This window comes from Mesitornis unicolor, unplaced genomic scaffold (genome assembly GCF_000695765.1).
Source record: "Mesitornis unicolor isolate BGI_N332 unplaced genomic scaffold, ASM69576v1 scaffold39502, whole genome shotgun sequence".
In the NCBI taxonomy this organism is placed as follows: Eukaryota; Metazoa; Chordata; class Aves; order Mesitornithiformes; family Mesitornithidae; genus Mesitornis; species Mesitornis unicolor.
The window spans coordinates 4,368-28,125 of NW_010170549.1; the positions used below are offsets into that span (position 1 = coordinate 4,368).

A 23,758-nucleotide genomic window follows, 5' to 3' on the forward strand; every position below is an offset into this window, starting at 1 on the left:
CCAGGTGAACTGTTTAATCAGACTTAATTGTCAAAATGATTAATAATATCTAAGTAAAACAAGGCATGTATACATTAAAGAAAACAGCACGGAAATGTACTGCTTGTGAACTGTTTACAAAAACATACAAAATGTTGGATGGCACAAAGTATATAGTGCTAATATAAACATTGTTTAAGCTAAGTGCTTAACATAAACTGTCCATCTCTACCTGTAACAAAGAATATTTTAGGGGACAAAAAAATATTCCTTATAAAAATAATGCTATGTGGTGCAGAGTGCTTTATTCAGTGTATTTTTGACAGAGGTGGCATTTGTAACTCTTCTGGTTTATTCCGTCGTGAACATGATCGTTTTCCTTGTGTTTCCACTTGTCACTCCATCTGAAGCTCCAGTAAGATCAGTAACTTGCCATCAACAGTTTAAAGCGAGAATAGATGAAAGCAGTAGCAGCAGCAGGAGCAGCAGCATTATAGGTACCAGCTGGGACAGAGTGTGCTTGCAGGTATCTGTCAGATATGTGCTACCTGTCGCCATGATTTGTGCTATCATCTTATGCCATGGTACCAAAGATCTGGTTGAGGTCACTTCACAGGGCTGTTGAGGTAATCTTTTTTATACCTCTCCTCTGAGCAAGAGTAGAACGGCCGACTGGCTCCAAAACCGGCGACTGATTACGATTCAAAGCAGAGTAAGTTGCTGCCATTGCACCCTGTGAGGCAGAGGGGAAAGAAATAAAAAATAAAGAGTAGTATGTTGTGACTGATGCACACGTTAGAGATCACACAGTGCCGAGTGCCAGAGATTCTGAACAAGTTTTAACTTCCAGTCTTTCATCTACAAAACAGAAACACAGCACTGCATTACTCAAATACCAGCAGCGTTAGGAGTGAGTGTTTTTCAGGGCAAAAAAAATAGTTTTCAGGCCGATCTAAAGCAATTTTACCTTGCTTAAGAAGTCAAACCCTGAAGGTATAAGATAGATTGCTAAATTAAGTTCTCTCTTCGTGCTCTGTGAAGTAGTTGGGGAATGAAATCCCACTGGTAGGCTGCCTCTGCTTATCACTTATATAACCATTTTGGTTTTCAACAAAATATTTAAAAGTCGCCCACATTATTCGCACATGAAAATTTATTTTAAAAAAAAAAAAAGTTAGGAAGTTGTGAGCAGTGGGCTCAGAACGTCCCCCTCTTTCCGCTTGTGTTTTTTGGATGCTAGAAATTTCTAGCAGCTGCCTCAAAAGAGAGTGTTAATTGTATCCTTCAGATCCCTTTTATGTTGCACAACAGAGATTCTTGGCTATAGGACTGAAGGCAGGGTGGAATGCAGAGAAGTAGAATTCAATTATTTTTGATTTCTCTCTGCTTGTTCAAAGTGAAGAAGTTTATCAGGGTCAAAACCAGATTGTGTTTCAGACAGTGCGGAACAGTACCATAACAAATTAATTAATGCTGCCATTTTGACTTCTTTTTAGTGTATACTGTGATCATGAAGTTCACTGTTTTCTTTTAGTCACTGGCATTTAACCTCCTCTGAAACTGTAAAATTAGGCGAACTATCTTTCAGCTCCCCTAGAGTCACCTGACAACATTTTTCGCTATCAGAAGAATGATTTCTTCAGGCAGGTAAGCCTCCCAGTGTAAATAAGTCCAATAAATTTCAAACCTGAGAAAATGAAAGTCTTTTTCAGGTGTATTAGATTCATTCTCCACAAGTGGGTTCTTATGAACTCCCATTACATATTACCAGTTCACTTTATGGCTTAGTGCAACTCCCAGTCATAACAACTTTTAAATAGTATTTAGCGGAACGGTAAGTTTCTTTTAAAAAAAAAAAAAAAAAAAAGAAGAAAAGCTGTTGTTTAAACTAATTTTGGCTAAACAGCAAGCTGAAAAAATACCTACTTACCTTCACTAAATGGGGAGCATCCTGCCTGTTCAGTTGGTACTGAGGCAACTGGTCACAGTGAACGATCCAGGGGTGACTAAGAACTTGGGCTGCAGTCAATCTTTGATGTGGGTCAACATGAAGCATTTTTGAAACAAGGTCCTGTCAATAATATATAAAGAGTCAATGCAAACAACAGTAAAACTTAATCTTTAAAACAGATTACAGTTCAAAACTGTAGATTTTAGTGGTATAAAACCGTAAGTTTGAAACAGCTGAAAAACAGTGCTAGTGTTGCTGGGCAGTATCTTTTAATTATGTGACTTAATGGATGTTTGGTAACACAACAGGGAAATATCCAATTAAGTGAGGTAAAATAAAAACATGAAAACAAGCACATTGGGCTAGAGTACAGTGGATGCCCCACTATACCAGTGCATTTTTTAATAATGACAAACAGCAGGTATGTAGGAAATGAGGACTGAAAAAGGAACAATGGAGAAAGGAGAGATGATCCTTCCCTCTGCACGTTTCCCATGTCTAACAGTCTTTCAGCAACTCTGCAAGTCGAAGGTTGAATTTTAGCACATCCCATTTGAGCTCATTTTGCTGGTTATACTTTTGTATACACCCCTTCTCAAACATCTTTCACAGTTGTTTCTCAATTTGTGAACCACATTATCAGATACTTAATTTTGTTTGGTTTTTAACTTCTGCAGAATATATTAATTGCATGATTCCTGATTTCCATAATAAAATAATCATATGAGGAAAAAAAGGAATTAGTCTTCTTTGTATCATCAGTGAAATGATCTCTTTTGTCTGTCCTGTCAGTTAACTCTGCTGAGATGAAACACCATATTCTGTTTACTCCTTTTACACAGAAGTGGCTTTCAAAATCCGGTAAGATCTTCACCTTCATTTTGGTACATCCTTTTCTCCCACTTTTTCAACTTCTATTTTATATCTTTTTCAAATTATGGTAGTGAGAAGTGCACACAACACTCAAGATGCTTATGTTTACAAATTTATATAGCAGCATAATATTTTATAGACCACTTTAGATAGGTAAAGCATAATGAGAGTAAAAGCATAACTAACATTTCTACATTAAGCAATTACCTGGGGAGAAATATTTAGTTGACTACAACTGGATTTAGGGTAATTTAAGTTACATTAGCAATAGTAAACATTTTCATATGAAACATTCTTTGTTTTGTAACTCAAATTAAGAATTTAAACAAAGATATCATTAAAAAGGAATTTAAGTTTTTTCCACAGCTGTCAGGTTTTGGTTCATTCTAGACTCCCAAGTACAACTGAACAGAATGGCACTGAAAGAAGAGAAAGCTGATGCTACCAGATTAGTGCAAACATGTGATTTTAACAGGTTGATTTGTCAGTCAAATGAATGTCATGATTTGTGGGAAAATGGTTGAGTTATGAGAACAGCAAATTAGAAAGCACATCACTAATCAATTAGCAAGAAAGAGCACAATATACGTAAACGATTTTTTGAGAAAAATGTAGCACTTTACCATGGCTACACAGAAGGGGCATAAAGTATACTGCACACTTAAGGTTCGAGTTTATCTGCCGTAAAAAATGTACTTCTAAAAAAATTAACTTGTCGAACATTTTTACTTTGTACAAATGCAGTAAAAAGGAAGTATAACAATTCAGTGGTGGTTCTTTCAGTTGATATGGCATCCTTAAGGATCAAAGTACTTAAGAGAAGAAACTGTACAAATCCTAATGAAAAAGTATGAGATGAACCATCTTGGTTAACTGAAGAACTGACCCAAGCAGAAAAATGTGAAAAACGATTAATTTTTCTAGCCTCAGTCAGTCGAACATCTATATGGCAGTTATTGTAGTATCTTCATTATCTTGACTTAGACTACCTTAAGATTTTTGAATGTCATGCTTCCAGATGAAATTTTACTAGAGCACTTCTCATCATGGATGATTGTGTATGTGTGTGAATACTGATAAAATACATTGTATTTCTAAGGACATTTGTTAATGACTACAGGATAAGGCACAACTGTTTTTCTTCCTACATGCAAGTGACTGTTGAAACATGAAAGGATCACAAACAGGAAACAAACTTGTAGGCACATAAAGGATCAGGTCAGTATTATTTTAAAATAACAGTAATAATGTGTGGAATTACCCAATCGTGTATGATATAACATATACATTATAAGCGGCATGTTACATTGCAATCCATTTCCCAAAGGACAAAGCAAATATACTTGCCTTAGCTGTATCTGAAACAGTATTCCAGTAACCACCGCTGAGAGAGAACTTCCCACTACCTATTCGGGCCAAAATCAACTCTGGGGTATCATCAGGACCGTTTGCAAAAGGAGTGTAGCTATTTAACCAAACAATTTCAGTGTTAGTAACTTCCATAACCAGGACTTGAATAGCTATTAGAAATCTGATCATAATATTCAGAGAATTCAACATAATTATAGGCAGCAGATAGTCGAATAGCTGTAAAAAGAAATTGATCTTCACGTGTGAAAATGCACAGCACTGACTACAGATCTCTTCTTACTGTGTGTATTCCCTCTACATTAGGTCTGAAAACAAGATTCATCCTATAGCAGTCTAGTACCAGTGATTCCTGAATTACAGAAATTATTCCTTAAGCCTTCATATTTTAGTGAAGCAATAAAACACGCTTTTATAAAATTATTAAATGTGAAGACTTTATGATGAGTCTCTAAAAGAATAAATGCTGTTTCAATACTGGAGGAAGGAAGGTGCAGCAATCTTCCTTGCTTCACTATAAGCAGTATTGCTGCTACCAGGATATCCACAACAAAAAGAGATATATTTAAAAACATGTATGTTTGTCACTTACTTATTTTAAAATGCCAGAGTGTCTCTGATGATGTTAACTCCTACCAAAGTGGCAATCTGAATAATCCAGCATAAAAATATCTATTTGGCACGTTCAACAGCAACTATCTCTTCAACTTGTGGAACTATAGCTGGATTTATTATTCATCATCTTTTATAAAATTCACTTCTGTTGCATACATAAAAGCATTTCTGTTGCAGTTATTATATCCTAATGACATCACTTCAAACTATCCAGTGGCTGAATTTTGCACACAATCATGCTTCAATGCATTGCAATTATATTTGTGACATACATTTCCTTCAACATGTATGTTGCTTAATCAGCTGATTTTCACATGAAACAATAAATTCTTACCCCTAAATCACCATAAAGCAGAAATTAAACACCTAAAATAGATGAGATATGAGAAACTATTTTCACATTAGACCCTGCAAACTTGGACTCTACTAAAGGCAAAGCATTTCTACTCCCCCTGAAGCTGACATTAATCAGTGCCTCAATAGAAACATCTTCAACAGTGGGCCTACATTTATTATTCTTTTTGTTTATATTGGTTTGCTATTCTACAGCAAAGCAAGCTAAAATTACCCTTACCCAGTAAGCATGGTATAAAGTAGAACACCAAGGCTCCATATGTCACATGCAGCGTCGTAACCTTGCCTCTTTAAAACCTGAGGGAGACAAGTATTTTTTTCTGAAGAAAAATGCTTAGAAATGCTTTGATTATACCATAGAGAGATTTCAAATTTTTAATGTTTACAAAGTGATTTCGCTTGTTACACAAGAATGAAACAAATATCTAATTAGCATTTAAAAAAATCCCATTAAAATAAATCAAGGCATATAAGCTATCCTGGTATTTACCTCTGGTGCAACAAAATTTGCTGTGTAACATGGAGTCATCAGAAGACCATTTTCTGCTCGCAGTTGTTTTGCAAAGCCAAAATCACAAATTCGAATCGATTCTGGATTACCAGATTCATCAACATAAAGAATATTGCTAGGCTTCAGGTCTCTATGAACAACCTAAAAAAACCAAACAAACCACTAAATACAATAAGCTAAATATAGAAAAGGCTTTATATTATGATAATCAATTCTGCTACTTAATTTAATAATCTCTCATCAGCAGTCAGATTTCCAGCATCTAACACCAGCTACAGTATCCTGATGCTCAGTGATGTCTAGAGTACTACAATTCTAACTTGGAGACTAACTATACAGCCTCCTCCAGACATCCCACTCCCCCTGAATTTATTTGTACAGACAAATCCAGATGTCTTGTTCTAATGGGTGAATATATGTATTTTCTATTTTAACATGCATACCTACGGGGATCTTTAAATCAGACTCTCTGGCTAGTAATATCTTTTAGACTCACAGATAACTGTAGCTGCTGTTGCACCACTGAATTTTAATACAGTTCTGTCACAAAATAACAAAATACCAAAGAGGTATTCTCCTAATGGACTGGCATGTCAAAAAAAGCAAAAGTGGCTGTTTTGTTGGGACCCAAGATGTAAAATGCTTGACAAAAAGTGCAGAAGCTGCTGAAGTTGTTCTAACAAGCCTTAATAAAACCTGGAATGTGCAAAGACAGCCTTTGAAATCAGATGACCTGTTATATTTTCTTCAGAAGACAGATTAGCCTAAAGTCTCTAGAGGCTTTGCTCTCTGTAAAGAAAAGGGTATATACTGCTGTAAGACAGAGTGAATCTAAATGTCCTCTTTTGAATATTTAAATAAACCTGCTATGAAGGTCTTTATCTTCCTAAAGGTCCTATGTATTTAATTAATATTAAACTCAGCTTTTAATCGTTAAAAATGTCCAGTGTATGAGATAACCAGCTCCTGATAGCCCTCAGTTTTGGTGTTTAGATAGATCAGAATCCCTTTTCTCTAAGTAATGAATGAAACATCCTTTACTGCTCCAAGAGGCAGGAGAAAAACACCCACCGTATTTTTTTTTTTAAATAGATCCTAAAAGAGGTAGAAAGGAAGGAGGTGGGCAATGGAAGCAGCACAGAGCTGGGAATCTGGCAGACTGTTTCTAGAACAAGTCTGCTCGAGTTGTACTTTTTTTAGAAGAACGGGAAGCAATTCTCAAGTGGGAGGAAGAGTAAGTGTAACAGTCTAGTTCAAATCCAAACTCTTAATTGCTAAGCAAATGTTTATGTCAAAGAATAAATAAAATACCTTCCTGTGTTAAGCTGTTTTCCCAAAGATGAGTATGAAAAAGATGTCAGATTGTTTAGACTACACTGATATTTTGCACAGAATTAACATTTTATTTTAGAGCAACAGCAGAGACCAAAACAATATGCAGAACGTTTCAGTTCTGTATTTCTTAGCATCATGTTTTCGATTAGCACTCTCCATCATCTGCCAGTATGCAAAAGCATTCTGCTCCAAGATGACATGATACTTCTTGTTTATCCTCTTTATGATGTCTATTATGCCAAGCCTTAATTGTTGGATGCTGGCCCTGATACTTTTAGAATAGTTTGGCTGAGAGTTGGAAGCAGTGCTTACCCTCAAGAGGAGCATTTCATTTCTTGCTTAGCTAATTTTTCAGTTCAAAACTATCGTATGAAAGTCCATGAAGAAACTCCTTCTGGGAAGGGTTGTGGAGAATCTGTCAAACCCAATCTTACCCAATACCATATTGAAATGAGCTCCTCTGAAGTCCAAAGGAGCTACAAAAGGAAAATCCATTCATGACAGGAAGGACTCATCCAGACAAAAATCAGATTACTGAAGTACTCATTATTTACATATATGGCCATCTTTCATGTGGAAGTGTACATAAGACCACCCAAAAATCACCAAAAGCAGAAGTTCCAAAGAGCATGTGATCTAATGCAAGATAAAATGCCAATACTGTCAAAGATCTACAGTAAAGAAACCAATAAAAGCCCCTAAAAATTTCTTACTTGATGCAAGAGGGCTTACTGCACCTTTTTTGGCCACCTGTGGTAAGAAGGAACCAAGTTATGATTTCTGTTATTCTATAATATATATTTCCATACAGAAGGTATTGAGGTTTACTCATAATTCCCATGGATGCTGCTGGCCAAAGGTTCTAGTTCTGTGCACACAGGCTCAGATAAAAACCCACACATGACCAAGTGACTGAAGAAAGCCTCAAATCACAGAGTAAGATACACCAGATAACTTCGATAAGTTCTGAAAGAATAGCTTCCAGAAATAACAGCGTGTGCTCAATTGTTATTTGTTTCTCAAAATAGTTTGAGTAATCCATTCTGAAGCATCTTTTCTTGGATAATGACATAGGCTTTTAGCAACTTGTCTTTTCCCTTGCCCCCTTACTTTCTGCTTTTTCTCTTATCTTAATTTTCTTGTTTACTTAAAAATGCAACACGACTTGTCATTCTTGCCATGCAATTGTCACACTTGCCTTCTCTACCTTTGAGCTACTTCCTCTGCCTCCAAATCAATTTCCTGAAGCATTGATTTTCTTTCTTTCTTTCTTGTAACAGTCCACTACAACTTCGTGACCCTATGGCACAGGAGTTACAAGTCAGACCTTGATCTTCAAAACCATGAAATGGAAGAAATTTCAAGAGAGGTAGGTAGAAAATACTCAAGTTTTCAGGGTCTGTCACAGAATGGGGTTGGAATTTCGTTTGGTCCCATGGCTAAGCAACAGCACTTGTCCTAGCACTTCACCCTGGCTTATTTCCCCTTATATCCTCTCTATCAGTCAGTATCTGCATATTCCTCAGAACTGCTGACAGACTGCATGAAGGACAACAGAAACAGTTGCATCATCTCCGTTATCTGGACACCTACACAGCTGATGAGGAATGTTTTGATTTCAACACAAATTCTCGCTGCAATGTAAATATTTACCGGAAATGACTTCATTACCACACAGAACAACATATAAATACACGTATAATACAAGTACAAATTTAAATACAAGTATATAAATACTTCTGAAAAAAGAACATTAGCATCTATAAGCATGTTGTCTGGGATGAAAACTTACCCCCTGCGCATGGAGATATTCGACGGTTTTTGTTATTGTGAAGAGAACAGCACTTGCTTCTCGTTCTGAGAAAAATTTTTGCCTAAGAATTTTATCCAGCAGCTCTCCTCCTTTCATGAGTTCTGTTACTACGTATACGTATTTTCCATCATCATACACCTGCAAAAAGTACATAAAGATGTAAACTTCAAAATATTTATTCTCTGCTATCTGCTTCCTGCGAAATGCACAGAGATAGTGCAGGTGCGTCCACAAGATGTATTCCTCAATTATTTTTCACATATTTCTCACCCCACACACTAACCAAACATTGTTCATCTTTAGAAATGAACACAAAACCTTCTACAAAATGGTAGTACAGGAATGAAATAACACAAAAATAAATGGCATATAAATATTTAAGCAAAAAAAAAAAAAAAGAAGGCTGAATAACATGTAGTTTTCCCTATACAGTTTTACTGAAACAAATTAAAGTAGACATGGGAGAAATAAAGTAGTAATAAATGGGAACTATCCCAATTAAGGCAAAACCAGAGCTAATTCCAGAAGCAATCACTGCACCAAATTACAAATATGAACAGAGATCATTACAACTGAATAGTTAGACAAAAAAAAAAAAAAAGTAAGTCATACCCAGGTTCACCTTCTCTCTGTGAACACTGAATTTAATGCACACAAAGCAACAAAAGCCTACCTTAATCTGTACATAAAGTCTAAAATTAGTAAAACATATATTTTAGGCCTTCTAGTTATGGAAAGCAGCTTAACTTTTGCATGGCTTTTATCTTCTAAGGAAACAATAATTGAGAATTATTTATCACCAGGGGGCACTACAGACTGAACTATACCAAAACACCTAAAGCTATACTTAAGTATTTCATTTCGGTTGCACTTTCTTGGGGTTTTAACTCAAAAAAATAAATAAAGCAGAAACCAACTTCTAATTTCAACCTATTTTTATGCTAATGTTAGAATCACTCTCTTCTATAATATGTGTGAAAAACCCCACTAGTCTGTGTTTAAGTAGAAACAGCTATCCAAGTTGCAGTAAAATAAATTTAGGAATACCTATCAGCTAGATTTAGAAAAGTTTTCATCCCAATTTTCTTGTCTTAAGCTACCTCCCCATCCCAAACAAACCATTTCCCTCATTCTGATTTCACTAATGGTATTATCAATTTAGTTGTCCAATCCCAGGAAATTGTTTGCACTGAATACTTTTGAAGTTTTCGTCAGTTAGGTGCAGAGTATTATGCTGAGATCATAAATGTGATGCTAATTTTTAAAATGAATTCCTGGTATGTGCCAAAAGTCAGTCAGTATGCCTTCTCTACCAGGCAAACTGGCAGGAACTACAGTTAAAAACAGATGTAGGCATATGAACAAACTATAATGTAATGGAGAAAGAGAACAGGGTTTCTGCAAAGTGAAGGAAGAGTTCAGATTCATACTAAGAGTTTTTTTGAACTTATAAATAAGTACTTGGGCAGGGAGACTGGGTATGTTGTATTCAGGTTTCTAAAAAGCTTCTGAAAAAATTCTTCAGCCAATGCTTTAAATAACTCAACGAGACAAAAGTTGTGTTACAGAACAGTAACTAATAGGTAAAAAAGGATAAAATACATATAATGGTCTGGCATGGGAAGTTTCTAGGTAATGGTTTGTTGAAAGCTGTGTGCTTCCTCCATTCTTACACTGTTTCCTAGGCATCCACTAATGGCCACTGTCAGAGGCAGGATATTGGTTAAGAACATCTGATTTAGCACAATATAGCTCCTTCTTTTGTTTCTATGCCATGGAACTGAAAGAGACCACCGATAACAATCAGAAGGAAAAGCCCCAGAGGACTGTGCACTGCAGAAATAATTTGGTGTTCTGAATATCCATTGTTTCAATTCACCTTCAGAATTAGACCACATATAAAAGGCTGAGCAAGAATGAAAATTTCCATCCTAAGTTAAATTCAAATATTACTGCATTTGTTCTTGAAGCAGAAGAATTATTTCTTGCAGAATAATGATTTCCAAAGACATGTGCTTAAATGCTGTAACATTTTATGTTTCAAAAGAGAAACATGTCTATAGCATTTCAAAATAGAAACATGCAAATTTTGGTGTGGAACTGAATGAAAAACTGAGTCAAATAAACATTGAGTTTCATTAGTACAATAATTTATAGTGCTCTTGTTGAGTTTGAGGCCTGAAGGCCAAATACTCCTTATTCTTTCCACTGAAAGGTGTAACGGCACACCCTTATATTGTGGGATATGCAAGCTATCTGTCCCATGCATCTATATTAAGACAGTAGAAACTTAAAACATTAAATTCTTACAGTAGTGGATATTATACAAATTTCTACATATGAATCCTATACCTCTTTCCTTACACTGGACATACTTCCACAAAGTCTACTTGAACCACTGATCTGAGTAGAAATAAGAGAATTACAGCCTACTGTGGACTTCAGGTTTTTTGGGTTTTTTTGGTAGTCTCCTTTTGCTACTTGTGTATTACTGTTGGTGTGAATGAAAGATGGCTCCTGCTGCAAGATGACTGATGATGATGACGAATTAATTACAAAACAAAATGATACAGCATATGTGGCAACTTTTCATGGCTGCCTGGGTTTCTCTGTTGTCAGTGTAAAAGCGTTCATGATGCTAAAGTTCCATAAGTGCTCACATTCCTTATGTTTGTCTTCCTGCTTAAATAACATAACCTCTATTATGAATTAAAGTAACACATACACCTAGCACGCAGCACTAAAAGCAACGTGAACGCTGACGCAGGTTCTGTGTTAGCACAGTTGCTTTCAGGTAGGTTTTATTGTCCAACCACGTGAAGCAAAACAAACAGAAAGTGGGATTGTAATTCTGATGTCTCACTTGCAATAAGGTAAGCTCCGTGGTGGGCTCTCTTCTATTTTGTTCTCCCAAAAGAGAGTCAAACTCCATGATACTGCTAAAGTGAAGGCATATTATAGTAGGCGAAGAACTTTAGGCAGAGTTCTCTAGTTTTTCTCTCCACGGTATTTACAAGCTACTGTTTTAATGACTTCAAAATGTCTGAGAATCTCCCTTCAGCTGAGCACAGCTTCCTGGAAATGGTTAGCTGTTTTGTTTCAGATTTCGTTTTGGGGGACCAGAATACTTTCTTGCAGAAAGTCATTAAGCACATGCATTTTTAATTTTTAATCCTCTTTAATGTATAATCAAGGAAAGAAGACAATTTTCTGTTAGATCATCAGAATCTACTGTTCACTGTGAAAAACCTCTACCTCCCAATTTATGTTATTCTTTGCTTTTTATGGTCAAAGTGTTTCCACGGTCAGAACAAATAATACAAGAAAAAAAACAATGAGGTAATCTTCCATACAAAGACCAGATAAAGACACTAGAGGTAAAGAAAAGTGATGACCATGGATATGAAAAGATTTTTGTCTGCTACTGGGTAATACTCATTACTGTCCATGAAAATTACTTTGGGTATTGTGCTAACAGTGAGTCCTGAGTTATGTAATAATGTACTTGAAAACTAGATTCTGAGGTAACCAAGCAATCAGAAAAGTTCCTCATTCCTTTAAAAATACAGCCAATGTTAAAGGAAATATACCGGTACGAGGATTTATGAAAGATGAATTAATTGGCTGCTTAGGATTACTTTGTACCAAAATATAAGCATCCTTAAAAGATGACAATGAGACATTTCAGTAAAAAAATGGATATTGTTGAATAAATTGCATTAGGACATTGTTTTATTTTTAAATACTGAAAACCATGAACATAAATCTAAAACATCATTCATCTCTCAAATTAGAAAGTGATATGTGATTATAATACACTAAAGGATGTCTTAACACACTACTTACATCTTTTAGGGTAATAATATTTGGATGCTGTCCATAGCGCAGTAGGATTTCAATCTCCTCTGTTGGATCTCTTTTACTCTTGTCAATGATCTATAAGAGCAAACAGATACATAGGCGTAATTCTTTTTGTGAATATTATATAGTGTAATATATTTTGGTGTGCTTACTAGCAAAAACCGATAAGCAATATCTATTGTAGTTGGTAAAGGGCATGGACTATAACCAAAACAAAGTTTGTTAAATTGGAACAGCAAGGCAAAGCACAAAAATGTTGGAGAAACATGGAAAAATCTCTCAGTTGAAAACAATTTTAAGTGATAAGTGATCTGATCCCTCAGGCTGTGATAAATAATGTAAGGCTGTTTAGTAGAGAAGACTTCAGCCACCCACCACTTAATAAAATAGGAAGTTCCTAATTTGACATGAGATATTGGTTTGATGATGCTAATGAGCCGATTTTCACAAAGCTAATCTCAAACAAATATTTAGTGCAGCAAAAGACAAAGCAGGGGAGTAAGGGAACAAAAAAGTAAGAAAAAGGAAAAATTTATCAGAGTTAATTCAGAAAAGCCTTCCAATATGAAAGTACATTTGAATCTCTGGAGACTTGCTGTCAGGCTCTGAAGTTCTCCCAGTGCAAACATTATTTTCCCCTACTTAAAAAATATTCTTATTCTTCTTGGTTTTTTTCCTCTCCTTCTGAACTGTAGAACTTCCTCTAATGTCTTCTCATCTCTATCTTACCCCTTCTTCCTCTTGACATCCTTAAGCCCTTACTGCTACCAGCACCATCCTAACACACTGGATGCTTTATTCTTTTTTTCATTATTCCTTGAGGGAGAAAAAGCCACAACAGAGGCAGCAGAAATGCAAGACAATTTTCACAATAAATGTTATGTCTTAGAGAATCAACAGCTATGCCAGTACTTTCTTCCAGTTTCAAGAAATTACTTTAAATTGCAAGCACAGAAGGCAAATCTGTTCCTGGCCAGAACCAGAATAATGACAAGTATGTAACTACCAAATAGAAATTGGAGGGTTTCCAGTAGACAATCTGTGTACAAGGATACAGCAATACATACTTAATTTATCTTTGCATTTTACATACATGAGTAGTAAACTGTTCAACAATTCAAAAAGAGAAGATAATTTTTTTTTAAGTCTGCTAATCTATACTTCTGCTTTCATAGTAACCTTTCGGCTCCACAGTGTTGCAAGAGAAAGACAAAAAACCACCTTATTCCACTTCTGGGAATTCTATTGATTTCAACTAAGAATTTAATGCCTTCAAAGAAGTGCTAGTAAACCTCATAGAATAACATAAAAACAACATTAGAAACCTTGTTAAGAACCAGCAAGTAAAGACAGCTGAAGTTTATTCTGGAAAGCATACTAGACTTCAGCACTGCTATGAACTCCTAGCTATCTGGCAATTTATGAATCTGCTTTGGAAACAAAAAACCCATAGATAACTACGTTTAAATAGAAGTAATCAACCACATTTAAAAAAAAATGATGGAAACTCATGTAAGCTTTTCACAGTACATTTCCTTCCAGAAGCAGCCATGTAAGTCCCATCAGTTCAACTGGAATTACATAGGTATTTCAAAGACTGAAGATTGTTTTTCAGGACCCAAACCAGCATCTAGATTAAAAAATCCATAGCAATTCTGTATAAATATCTGCCAGTAAACATTCTATTTGGTTGATTTGTATAATTCACATTTGCATCTAAAATCTTTTAACATTATCTTAATTTGCTATGTTCTTTGTGGCAAATAAATTAATGATACTCAATGTCAGTGATGCTAAAACTTGAAAACAGTTGGTGTGTCTTATAACAAAGTAATTACCTTTACAGCATATTCCATGTTTGAAGCTTTATGAATACATCTCTTGCAGACAGAGTAAGAACCAACTCCAATATCTTCCTTTACTTCATATCCATCAGTAAACTGAATGCTGTTCCTGTGCAACTGCTACCAAAATAACATTATCAATTAATGAATATTCTAAATATATAACTGACCTTTACATTGAAAATAAGTTTTTGAATTCCTACTGATATGCTTTGAATTCTAAACTCATAGCTGTACTAGGTCAAACTGGTCTAAATAGCCACTACATTCTGATTGATATTATTATGACATAAATTATATATTAAAGATATTGTAAATAATGCACGTAGTATTTTAGAAACTGACAATATGATGTTCCTGATTACTAATTTAGTAATTTAAAAGTAGAAGCTGCAAAACAAATAAGATCAGAAGACTACCTGGTAAAATACTGGTAAAATGGCATCACTATTTCTATTATTTGATTAGATGAATGTCAGCTCAAAAATTCAGTTATACTGAATAGAATCAGATAACTGGAAATTGCATGGAATGGCAGTCAAAAATCCTTTCACAGAAATAAAAAGCTGAAAGAAGGACAAGTGTTCATTCTTGTAAGAGAAGGAAATGGTGTCCTAGTATAAGGAGTTTGTGCAGAGGATGCAAAGCATTTGCAGGAAACCATCTGGGTATCCTGCAGCACAGAAAAGAGGAAATAGGAGTGAGGAAGCGGTTGAGGGGCACAGGGGAAAGGCAGCAGAGAGCAGACTTTTACAGAAGGAAACCATATACAATGAGAAAGAATTTCATCCACAAAACTATGTGGGAAAGAAGGAGCACACTTTTAGCAAGACTTCAGGACCAGAAGTCATTCAGACGTGTACACCAAATCAGACAGCCTCTTCAGAATAAAAGACTTATTATGACTATTCTAGACATAGGAGGATTAAAGAAATGCAAGAGCTATTTATGTTCTGAATAAACAGTACTAAAAAGAATGTTCTCAGTTATTTGCAAAATTTCTTTGCAGTGAAAATATAAATAAATTGAGTCATACAGCATAAGTTTTTATTCTTATCTATAAACCAATATGAAGTTTTCAACACAATTTAGATCACCAGTTGGTTTTCACGACTCAGTCTCCCTCAGTAATTAGAATTATTAAAAGCAGAAAGAGGAGGCAGAAATATAATTTTCGCTGAGTTCTTCCAGTTTTCCTTCCTGTACATGCATCTGCTTTTTTTGAGCTGTTTGTACGCTCTCCAGTGCGGAAGCATGTTTTTACCATGGCCTCAGCCTCACAGGGCAGCAAGTCATGCCTCTCCCTGATTCTAGCATGACGTCCACCTTTCTTGTCTCACACAAAAATCACACCTAAGCAAAGCTTCATTGTCCAGAAATAAGCAGTACTAGCAGTAATAGAATATATATGAATAGCAACCATGGTAGGCTATTAAAAGTGACAACCTCACTACTGTTAATAAGGGAGACTGTATTAGAGTAATTCTAACACTGCTAGGAAGCCAAAGGTGGTGTGTGTACTGTACCACTGACTTGTATGATGCAATGAAATTAGTCACAACATATCACAGATGAGTACATTAACTTAAAGTGGCTTGGGAAAGATGGGATGTGTCCTAGGTCATGGGTTCCAAAACACACAGCAGTCCAAAACATCCAGATGAAATTCATGACTGTGGTCCAGTGCCTCCTACAGTACTGTAGGAATCAACTGGTATTTTCACACACAGGGGACAAAAGGTCAAGATGTTTGTTATTCCCTTCCACCTTTTAATTATGGCTTGATATTTAAGAGTTATTACAGTGCAGATGGTAGAATGTTTTAATTTCAGGGTTGAAGCCTGTTCACACCCGTGGCTGCTCAGTAACAAAACAGGTCCTGCACCTTCAGAGGTATTGTTTGGATAAAATAATCTGATCTTTACTTTCCTTGTATAAAACTGGTAATCACCGTGTCATGGTACTTCATTTTGTGATGAAGGAAACAATCCCTCCACCAAGAGACAGAAATGCTGCTTTATTCACTTTTTTTTTTTTAAAGCAGATGTACTCACCTGGACAATTGAATGCACTCCAACTGTTTGCATTGCTTGGCTTTCATCATCTGATGCAATAGCTACAAAACTAAATCCCCGAAAAAGTTGATGTGCATTAGCACTAGGTGGGATACCAGGTGAATCTGAAAAACACAATGTAGAGATAAGTGTTCTGAAGAGCAAACTACATCTTTATTCTATACACAGAAACTGGAATTTGCAAAGTGTTCTGAGGACCAAAATGCAAATAATTACTGAATTGTTTTTCATATACCATCTAGAAACACGACTGATAATCAACCACTACAAAGTTCGTATTACCGTCAGACATTATTTTATTATACAAAAACCAGTACTTTGCAGAAAGTACTTACATATAGCAGCATATTTATGTTATTTATGGAGGAGAAATACTCAAATTTTGGTAGCATGTTACATTTTTGAAGACAAAAATTTCTATCATGTTTTGAATGGATCAGTATAAAACTATGCCGAGACAGATTGCACTGAAACAGCAGCTTTGCAGCCCAAAGTCTGAAATGACGTTTCTACATATACATAGTATGTAGAGTCACTATCATACATCAAACGAAGCCATAGGATATAGCCTCTAAAGGGACACAGACATGGATGATCCTTCTGAGTTAAAAAAAAAAAGCTAAGTAAACTTGAACTTATGTATGTTTTGTTGTTGAGGATTACTTTATTTTTAATATAGGACAACTCTGTAGTCCCTCATGATATATCTATAGAAAGACCATGAAAACTTTTATGAACTATGGAATACCTGTCTTTAAGCAGTCCTTTAGCCCAGCAACACCTTGAAGAACAAGACACTTTAGAAAAATTGTCCCTGATCAAGTTCTGTAATTTTTGAACACGTAAATTGCTCAATTATTTTCTTTTTACCTTTTGGAGTTTTTGCTGTAAACTCGGGGTCAAAATAAAATGTATCTTCAGGTCTACCAGTTGCAGGCTTAAAAGGGGGATGTATTTCTCTCCTGTACAATTTCTGAAGAGAAAGCAAAGGCCAGAATGAATTAAGAAGTTATATCACAACACAGAATACTTAACTAAGAAATTTATTAAATTAATTTTAAATTAGATACTCACATTCCAATCTATTTTGGAGAAGAATGCATGCCTCTTAATTTCTTCGACTCCATCTGGACCTGCTCCTTTCATAAGGAAGAAAAATGTCTGTGAATTATTTTCTTCTTGGTCAAAAGAATAAGTAGCAAAATTATATTTCTTATTTCTTCTACATTAATTCCATAAGTATGTATTTTGTTGATCATTAGAAAAGCAAACAGGCAAGCTGTTCCTACTTCATAGCCTATTTTACATAAGAGGCTGTAAACCTATTTAGTCAGCCTAATGATCATTGATGTTATCAATATTGTGATCCAATTAAAATATTCTGCTAAACACTTTACCTAATCTGTTTGCTGGGTTTCTTTTGAAGAGCATTCGCAGAAGACTCTGTGCTTCAGGACTCAAGAACTGGGGCATTCCAAGTTTGGCCCTATGGAACAAATATAATTAATAGCATGCAAGCATATTTAGGTAAGAATTTACTCTGCATTCCCCCTGTCCTTTGTCATTCAACAAATCCATATCAAACAAAATAGTATCACTGAGAAATAGCCTTCAGACATCAGAAACAGAGCAAAAGTGCTGTCAGTCATGTAAACCTGTAATGTTTTGGTTTTTTTCTGTTTTGAGTAGTATAATATTTTCAGTAATGACTCAGGAACTTAAGCAGAGGAAGGGGCAGTAAAAAAAATGTAGAAACCAGTAAGTACAGGATAACAGTTTACAGACTTGTACATTTTTATATGTTTTGATCTACTTTTAAGTCCAGTTATTACCAAAGAACATCAAACAAGCAAATCCATTCTGAGATTAAGACAAAATACACTTTGGAAGGGGTAAGAAAACTAACACAGTATGACACATACCAAGAACACCCAAGCAAAAAACCAAAAAGACCAATGGAGTGGAGGAATGGGCAGTGAGCCATCCAAGACTGAGTTCTTCTTACTCATGCACTTTATATACAGGGATTTCACTGCACGTTCACTTGATGTCACTTCTGCTCACAGCAAAGTACAAGAGGGCTACACTGTGAGAAGGAAGCAAGGAATACATTGTCTGCAGAAGCACAACGGTACCATTTACAATGTTATTGAAGGACAGAACAGACAACTAATATGATAGGACTGTGCTGGAGTGGGTGGAAATCTTTGTCCTATTTACTATAGCCCAAAAAGAGCTCCAACTGTAGCATGTAGCCCTGGAGGTTCAGCACGGGAGTTACACTGCTCACAAAAATCTAAAACCTGGCTAAAAACATAACTGCAAGTTACAAGAGAAGTAACTCAACAGAAACAGCATATGAAGAAGGAATTCTAGAGGACTGGTACGTACTGCAGTCCACAGTGGAGTGAATTAAGAGCCTCTTGTGTAAACCACAGAGATTAAGACTATCATTGCTCTCTTTCCATGATGGAGCATCTTTCATAAAATCCTTTCCTGGCCACCTGACCCAGCAGAACAGAAGGCAATCACCAGGTCCTGTGAGTTCCTAGGTTACAAAACTACATGACTGACAGCAATTTTTTTCTGACATTCCTGATGGATGCAGACAAAATTTTGTATGAAGGCATACCTTTTCAGTAAAGGAGAAAAGATGCTTTAAAAAAGTTAACTTCATTGATGTAAACTATGATTTCTTCAAATTGCAGAGTATCTCAGTTTTACGTAAACCCCACAAGAATAAACAAAAACTTGTCTTGGTAATGTTATGAGAAATAAAGAGCCCAAGAAAACGTGTTGTAAGAAGAATACATTTTCTGTGGATTATCAGGAACACAAGGTAAGAAAAGCAATATATCTTTAATGATACACTATGAAAATATGAATTCTTATGCACACCTGTTCATTTTTAAACAGTTTTATGAAAAACTTAAGGAGAAATATAGTACATTAACTAATATATAGAAAATAAAAAGACAACATACTGTCATTCTTCTTACGGGGTCAGACAAAAAATGTGAACTTATCAGAACAGACTAAGATATCTTCTGTTTTCCAGCTGTTCATATTACCAACAGCGAAACAGATTTATATGTATGTAATAATTGTAAGTGTACAGAACATCAAAACAGATGTAAAATTACTTTACTTCATACTGCATTTTTTGTGCAGCTCTGAAACTAGTAACAATTACAATGACTAGAAGGTGAGAAAAGAAAGAAGTTGGAAAGGGAATTAGAGATACATGCTCAGACAAAATCTGAAAGTAATCATGAATGTCAATTAACTGGGGAGATGGAATGAGGATATTCTACATGGCAGCTGAATACAGGAGATTTTTGTAGCAACAGTGGAAAGGCTGTTGAGGAACGGAGTGAAGTCACATGCAGGCAGACATAAGAAGAGAAAGATGTGACTCGTGAGATGTAGATTACAGAAAAAAAAAGTATGGCTCCTGAAATAAGTAAGAGTGCAGCAGAACTATCGCAGACTAGTTCCTTGTAAATAGGAAGTGGTCAGGAGTTTACGCTTGCTGTGAATAGACAGAACCTTTTAAAGACATCCAATAGCCACAGCATGAAGACTTGAATTGACATGGTGTTGAGGCAGCAGAAGAAATTAGCACCACTAATAATATTTGCAAATATAAGATGAAGAAAAAAAACAAGGGCAAAAAATAGTGTAATGTATATGCATTATGAAAGTAAAAGCAAGAAAAAGAATGAGCTTATGTCTTCTAGTGGTTTTCACATTCTAATGACTTAGAAAAAATATGAAAGAATTTCATATATATACTTTTTAAAACAGGTTGTTGGTGCAAAAGAAATGCTAGTTTCAATATACAGGTAGACAAGTAGTAATGGGACTAAGAGCAATGATAAACAATGAAGCAGAAAACAAATTATAAAACTAAAATGAGTCTTAATGAGCTTCCATGCAATAAAAAACCATGGTATTAGTAAAAAATGACTGGAAACAGAAACGAAACTATGACATGAGGAAACAGAATTGATTGCACAGCGTTAGGCTGCAGTTCCTAAAGCGGGACAATTATGTAACAGGTTGTATTAGTTCAGAGTACGTAGGGGATCAGCAAGGAAAAAATAAAGCAGGCCTGCATTAGAAAAACAAGAATGTTAACTGCATGAAGGAAAGCAATTTCCACAAAATAGCTAATGCAAAACCTATACTGGAAATAGCAATGGGGAAAATTGGAGCTTGGGCAAGTCATAGGAGAGTACATAAAGAAGGATGCACTTTAGCAAATAGGGGAAGTATCAGGGAAGCAAGCTGCTGACAGCACCAGTAATATAAAGAAGTGGAGTGAGGAGGTGGTAAGATAGAGAAGGATAGGAAGGAAAAATACTTTCTCAAAAAAACTAAAACAAAAAGCAAGAAGGAAAAAATGCACAGGTTATCAAAAAGGATAAGAAAGTTAAAAAATATTATGGAAATAAGATGGGAAAGATCGTATGGCTGGAAAACTTATTATTACAGATTAAAAGCTGCTATGAAATTCTTTGTACCTGGTATGGGGGAGGAAGAGAAAGGCAAATTAGATAGGTGGCAAGGGGAATTAATAGTATGGAATAGGGAGTGAGGATTTACCAGTACCTTTGGAAATGAGGGAAGAGTAGAAATTAGATATTGCAGCCCGGAGGGCATCCCTGTAGAATACCTGATGAGATATATAAATAAGAGTGTACTCACTTGAGAATCATAGTCATGGTTTCTTTTCTGTCTTTCCCTTGGAAAGGTAGAGTACCAGTGAGCATTTCAAACTGTATAGAGTAAAACTTTCATCAATTACATTACCTGGACAAAATCTAATTTTTGACAAAACTACTTAGCATCTTAACCTTCCAAAATTCATGCATGTTAACAATCAAGTCTGTGCAAAACAACTTCTCATTGTACAATTTAAATTACTATCAACATTGAGCAGCCTTTGCCATTTTTAAAGCCGCAAAATATTTTCCTATATTGATACCTTGCTTTACATGTCTTTATCTGAACAGTTTAGACTGTAATGTTCGGTGTTTCATTTCTGCCTAAAAAGTTTCTTTTTGGAAGACTTGACCTATACAACTGTATTTTAGTTTTCCAAGAGGTGTCGGGGCTAGGGAAAAAGATTCCCCTTTCAAAAGTTAGTGACTATTTCTCCTCATGCAGGTATTTAAAAAAGTCAAAATTTTAAAAACTGGCATATACATAGCCTTCATTGGAAAGGGTAAAAAGGTTAGTTGATTGACAAAGACATGCATGATGAAAAGTGGTTACTGAATGCATACATCGGAAATAAAGCCTGAAGGAACACGTAAGAGCTACACGGTACGTGCATGCACATTCTACAGTGCCTGGTAGTAGGCAACAGACACTGTTAAAATACTGATTTGTTCTGAAAGTGACTGAGTAAAAATAGATAAACATAAAGGGACTTTCGTTGGGCTGCAGTGTACTGCAGCGATCTAAGTGCGATAGAGAAAGCGGTCTGGCAGCAGTCACAGCAGCCAATGCTGAGGCAGAAATCCTCATTTTTAGTTCAAGATTGCAAAACAATTTAGTTCAATGAAATTTCATGGCATATAGTTAAAGCCATCAAAATTAAAATAATTATAAGCAAACTCTCTGAACAGCTTACGCAAAATTAAGTCATCCTGAACACAAAATATCCATTCCTCTCTTTTCTGGTACAACCCAAGCATCTAGCCTTCTAAGCATTAAAAATGTACATGGGTAACTTGAGTGAATAATGTATAACTGTAGTATTCTTAGATCTACAATAAGAGCATGAAGTTGCAGTAACTGCATTCTTTAAACCCCCTTTTTTATTAAAATAAAATGTTAAATTTCTTACTACCCTATAAAGTATAAAAGCTGTCAACTCTTCACTAATGCTAGACACTTTTTACTCTAAATATTATTTTTTTACATATGAACTAATAATTAAAATTTTGAATTTAATGTAATGCCAACATGCCTTCTGTTAACTTTAACGCTTCTTAAGACAATTGCCAGGAAGATGCAAGAGGCATAAACCAAAACTATAAAAGAAATTTCACCTTTTTTTTGTTTATAGTTTAGAATTACCTTCACCGATTGCACTCGAAAAAAAGATTTTAAAGATAAATTTGTAGTGGTGCATGTTTTAGTTACCCTTGCTTGAAAGAAGAAGTTTCTTCAGCAAGCTCCTATTTGTCACAAGCATACACATGTATAAACAACTCAGCATATGTGTTCTTTACCCCCCCTGCCAAATACTATACTCCAACATCAACAGGCCAGTAGTACTTTTAAGAATAAGCCAACATAGGCCTGCCCTAGTTATCATCCTTTACTTCACCAGGAGAGTACCTCAACAAATTCATAATGCTTCCAAAAACTTAAAAATTAATATTTTTAGATGTCTGGCATTCCTTAAAACACTCAAGGCCAAAGTGTTTAAAATGCAATGTACTTAGACTGTGAAAGCTACACCAGTCACGTCTAACATCTTTTAGCAGTTTTCAGTTTTAACATATGCATTTTTATAAGTATTAAAATTATGTTTTCCAGCTTTATAAAACAAAGCTAAATTTTAACTATGTTTGTGTTATCAACAACAAATATTCTGTAACTGCACTATAATTACCTTTTAATTGACTGTGTTCTTACTGACTAAATGTGCAGTTGTGAGGGTGGGCGTGTGTGCGCGCTTGTCTGTTTTGGAGAGAGTTTAGTTATCAGTTGCTACTTTTACATAGTCAGTTTTCAGATCACAACAGCATTCTAGATGATTAAAAGGTGATAGGATGACTTATATTCAGACACAGGAGTCCTTCCCATACTACAAAGCGCACACATTAGTTGTACTGTTACAGTCATATGTAGCAGGAGCAGTAAGAAACAAAAACATTTCCTTAAAAAATATAATTATTTAATCCTTATGTCAAAAATGCAAAGATTATAAATATTAAAATCCATTCAGCATTCCCAAAATACTAAGCATTATCTATTATTCTTTTTCAAAGCCGTATTTGATACACATGTTATTTCCCCTGACTGCACTTTCACAGAAGTTAGCTCCTTGCAGAAACATCATAAGCAACTGAGCAACTATATCCCATATCAGCTCAGTGTCATTTAGATTATTTTGATGTGTGAGAGCAATAGCTGCCATTATTCCACTAAGTTTCACTG

At 35.4% G+C, this 23,758-nt stretch overlaps 1 protein-coding gene across 1 annotated transcript in view; it reads right to left on the minus strand.

Moving 5' to 3' along the window:
- RPS6KA3 (ribosomal protein S6 kinase, 90kDa, polypeptide 3) overlaps positions 1-23,758 on the minus strand; it is a gene marked incomplete at its 5' end in the record, with an annotated part of 27,105 nt that continues 3,347 nt past the window's right edge. Inside the window, 13 exons of the mRNA XM_010179724.1 lie at positions 1-712; positions 1,910-2,050; positions 4,151-4,268; positions 5,361-5,437; positions 5,631-5,792; positions 8,779-8,937; positions 12,646-12,735; positions 14,499-14,624; positions 16,559-16,683; positions 17,450-17,552; positions 17,654-17,718; positions 17,977-18,065; positions 21,290-21,360. Coding sequence (XP_010178026.1) covers positions 590-712; positions 1,910-2,050; positions 4,151-4,268; positions 5,361-5,437; positions 5,631-5,792; positions 8,779-8,937; positions 12,646-12,735; positions 14,499-14,624; positions 16,559-16,683; positions 17,450-17,552; positions 17,654-17,718; positions 17,977-18,065; positions 21,290-21,360 — 1,449 coding nt within the window. The remainder of the gene's footprint in view (positions 713-1,909; positions 2,051-4,150; positions 4,269-5,360; positions 5,438-5,630; positions 5,793-8,778; positions 8,938-12,645; positions 12,736-14,498; positions 14,625-16,558; positions 16,684-17,449; positions 17,553-17,653; positions 17,719-17,976; positions 18,066-21,289; positions 21,361-23,758) is intronic.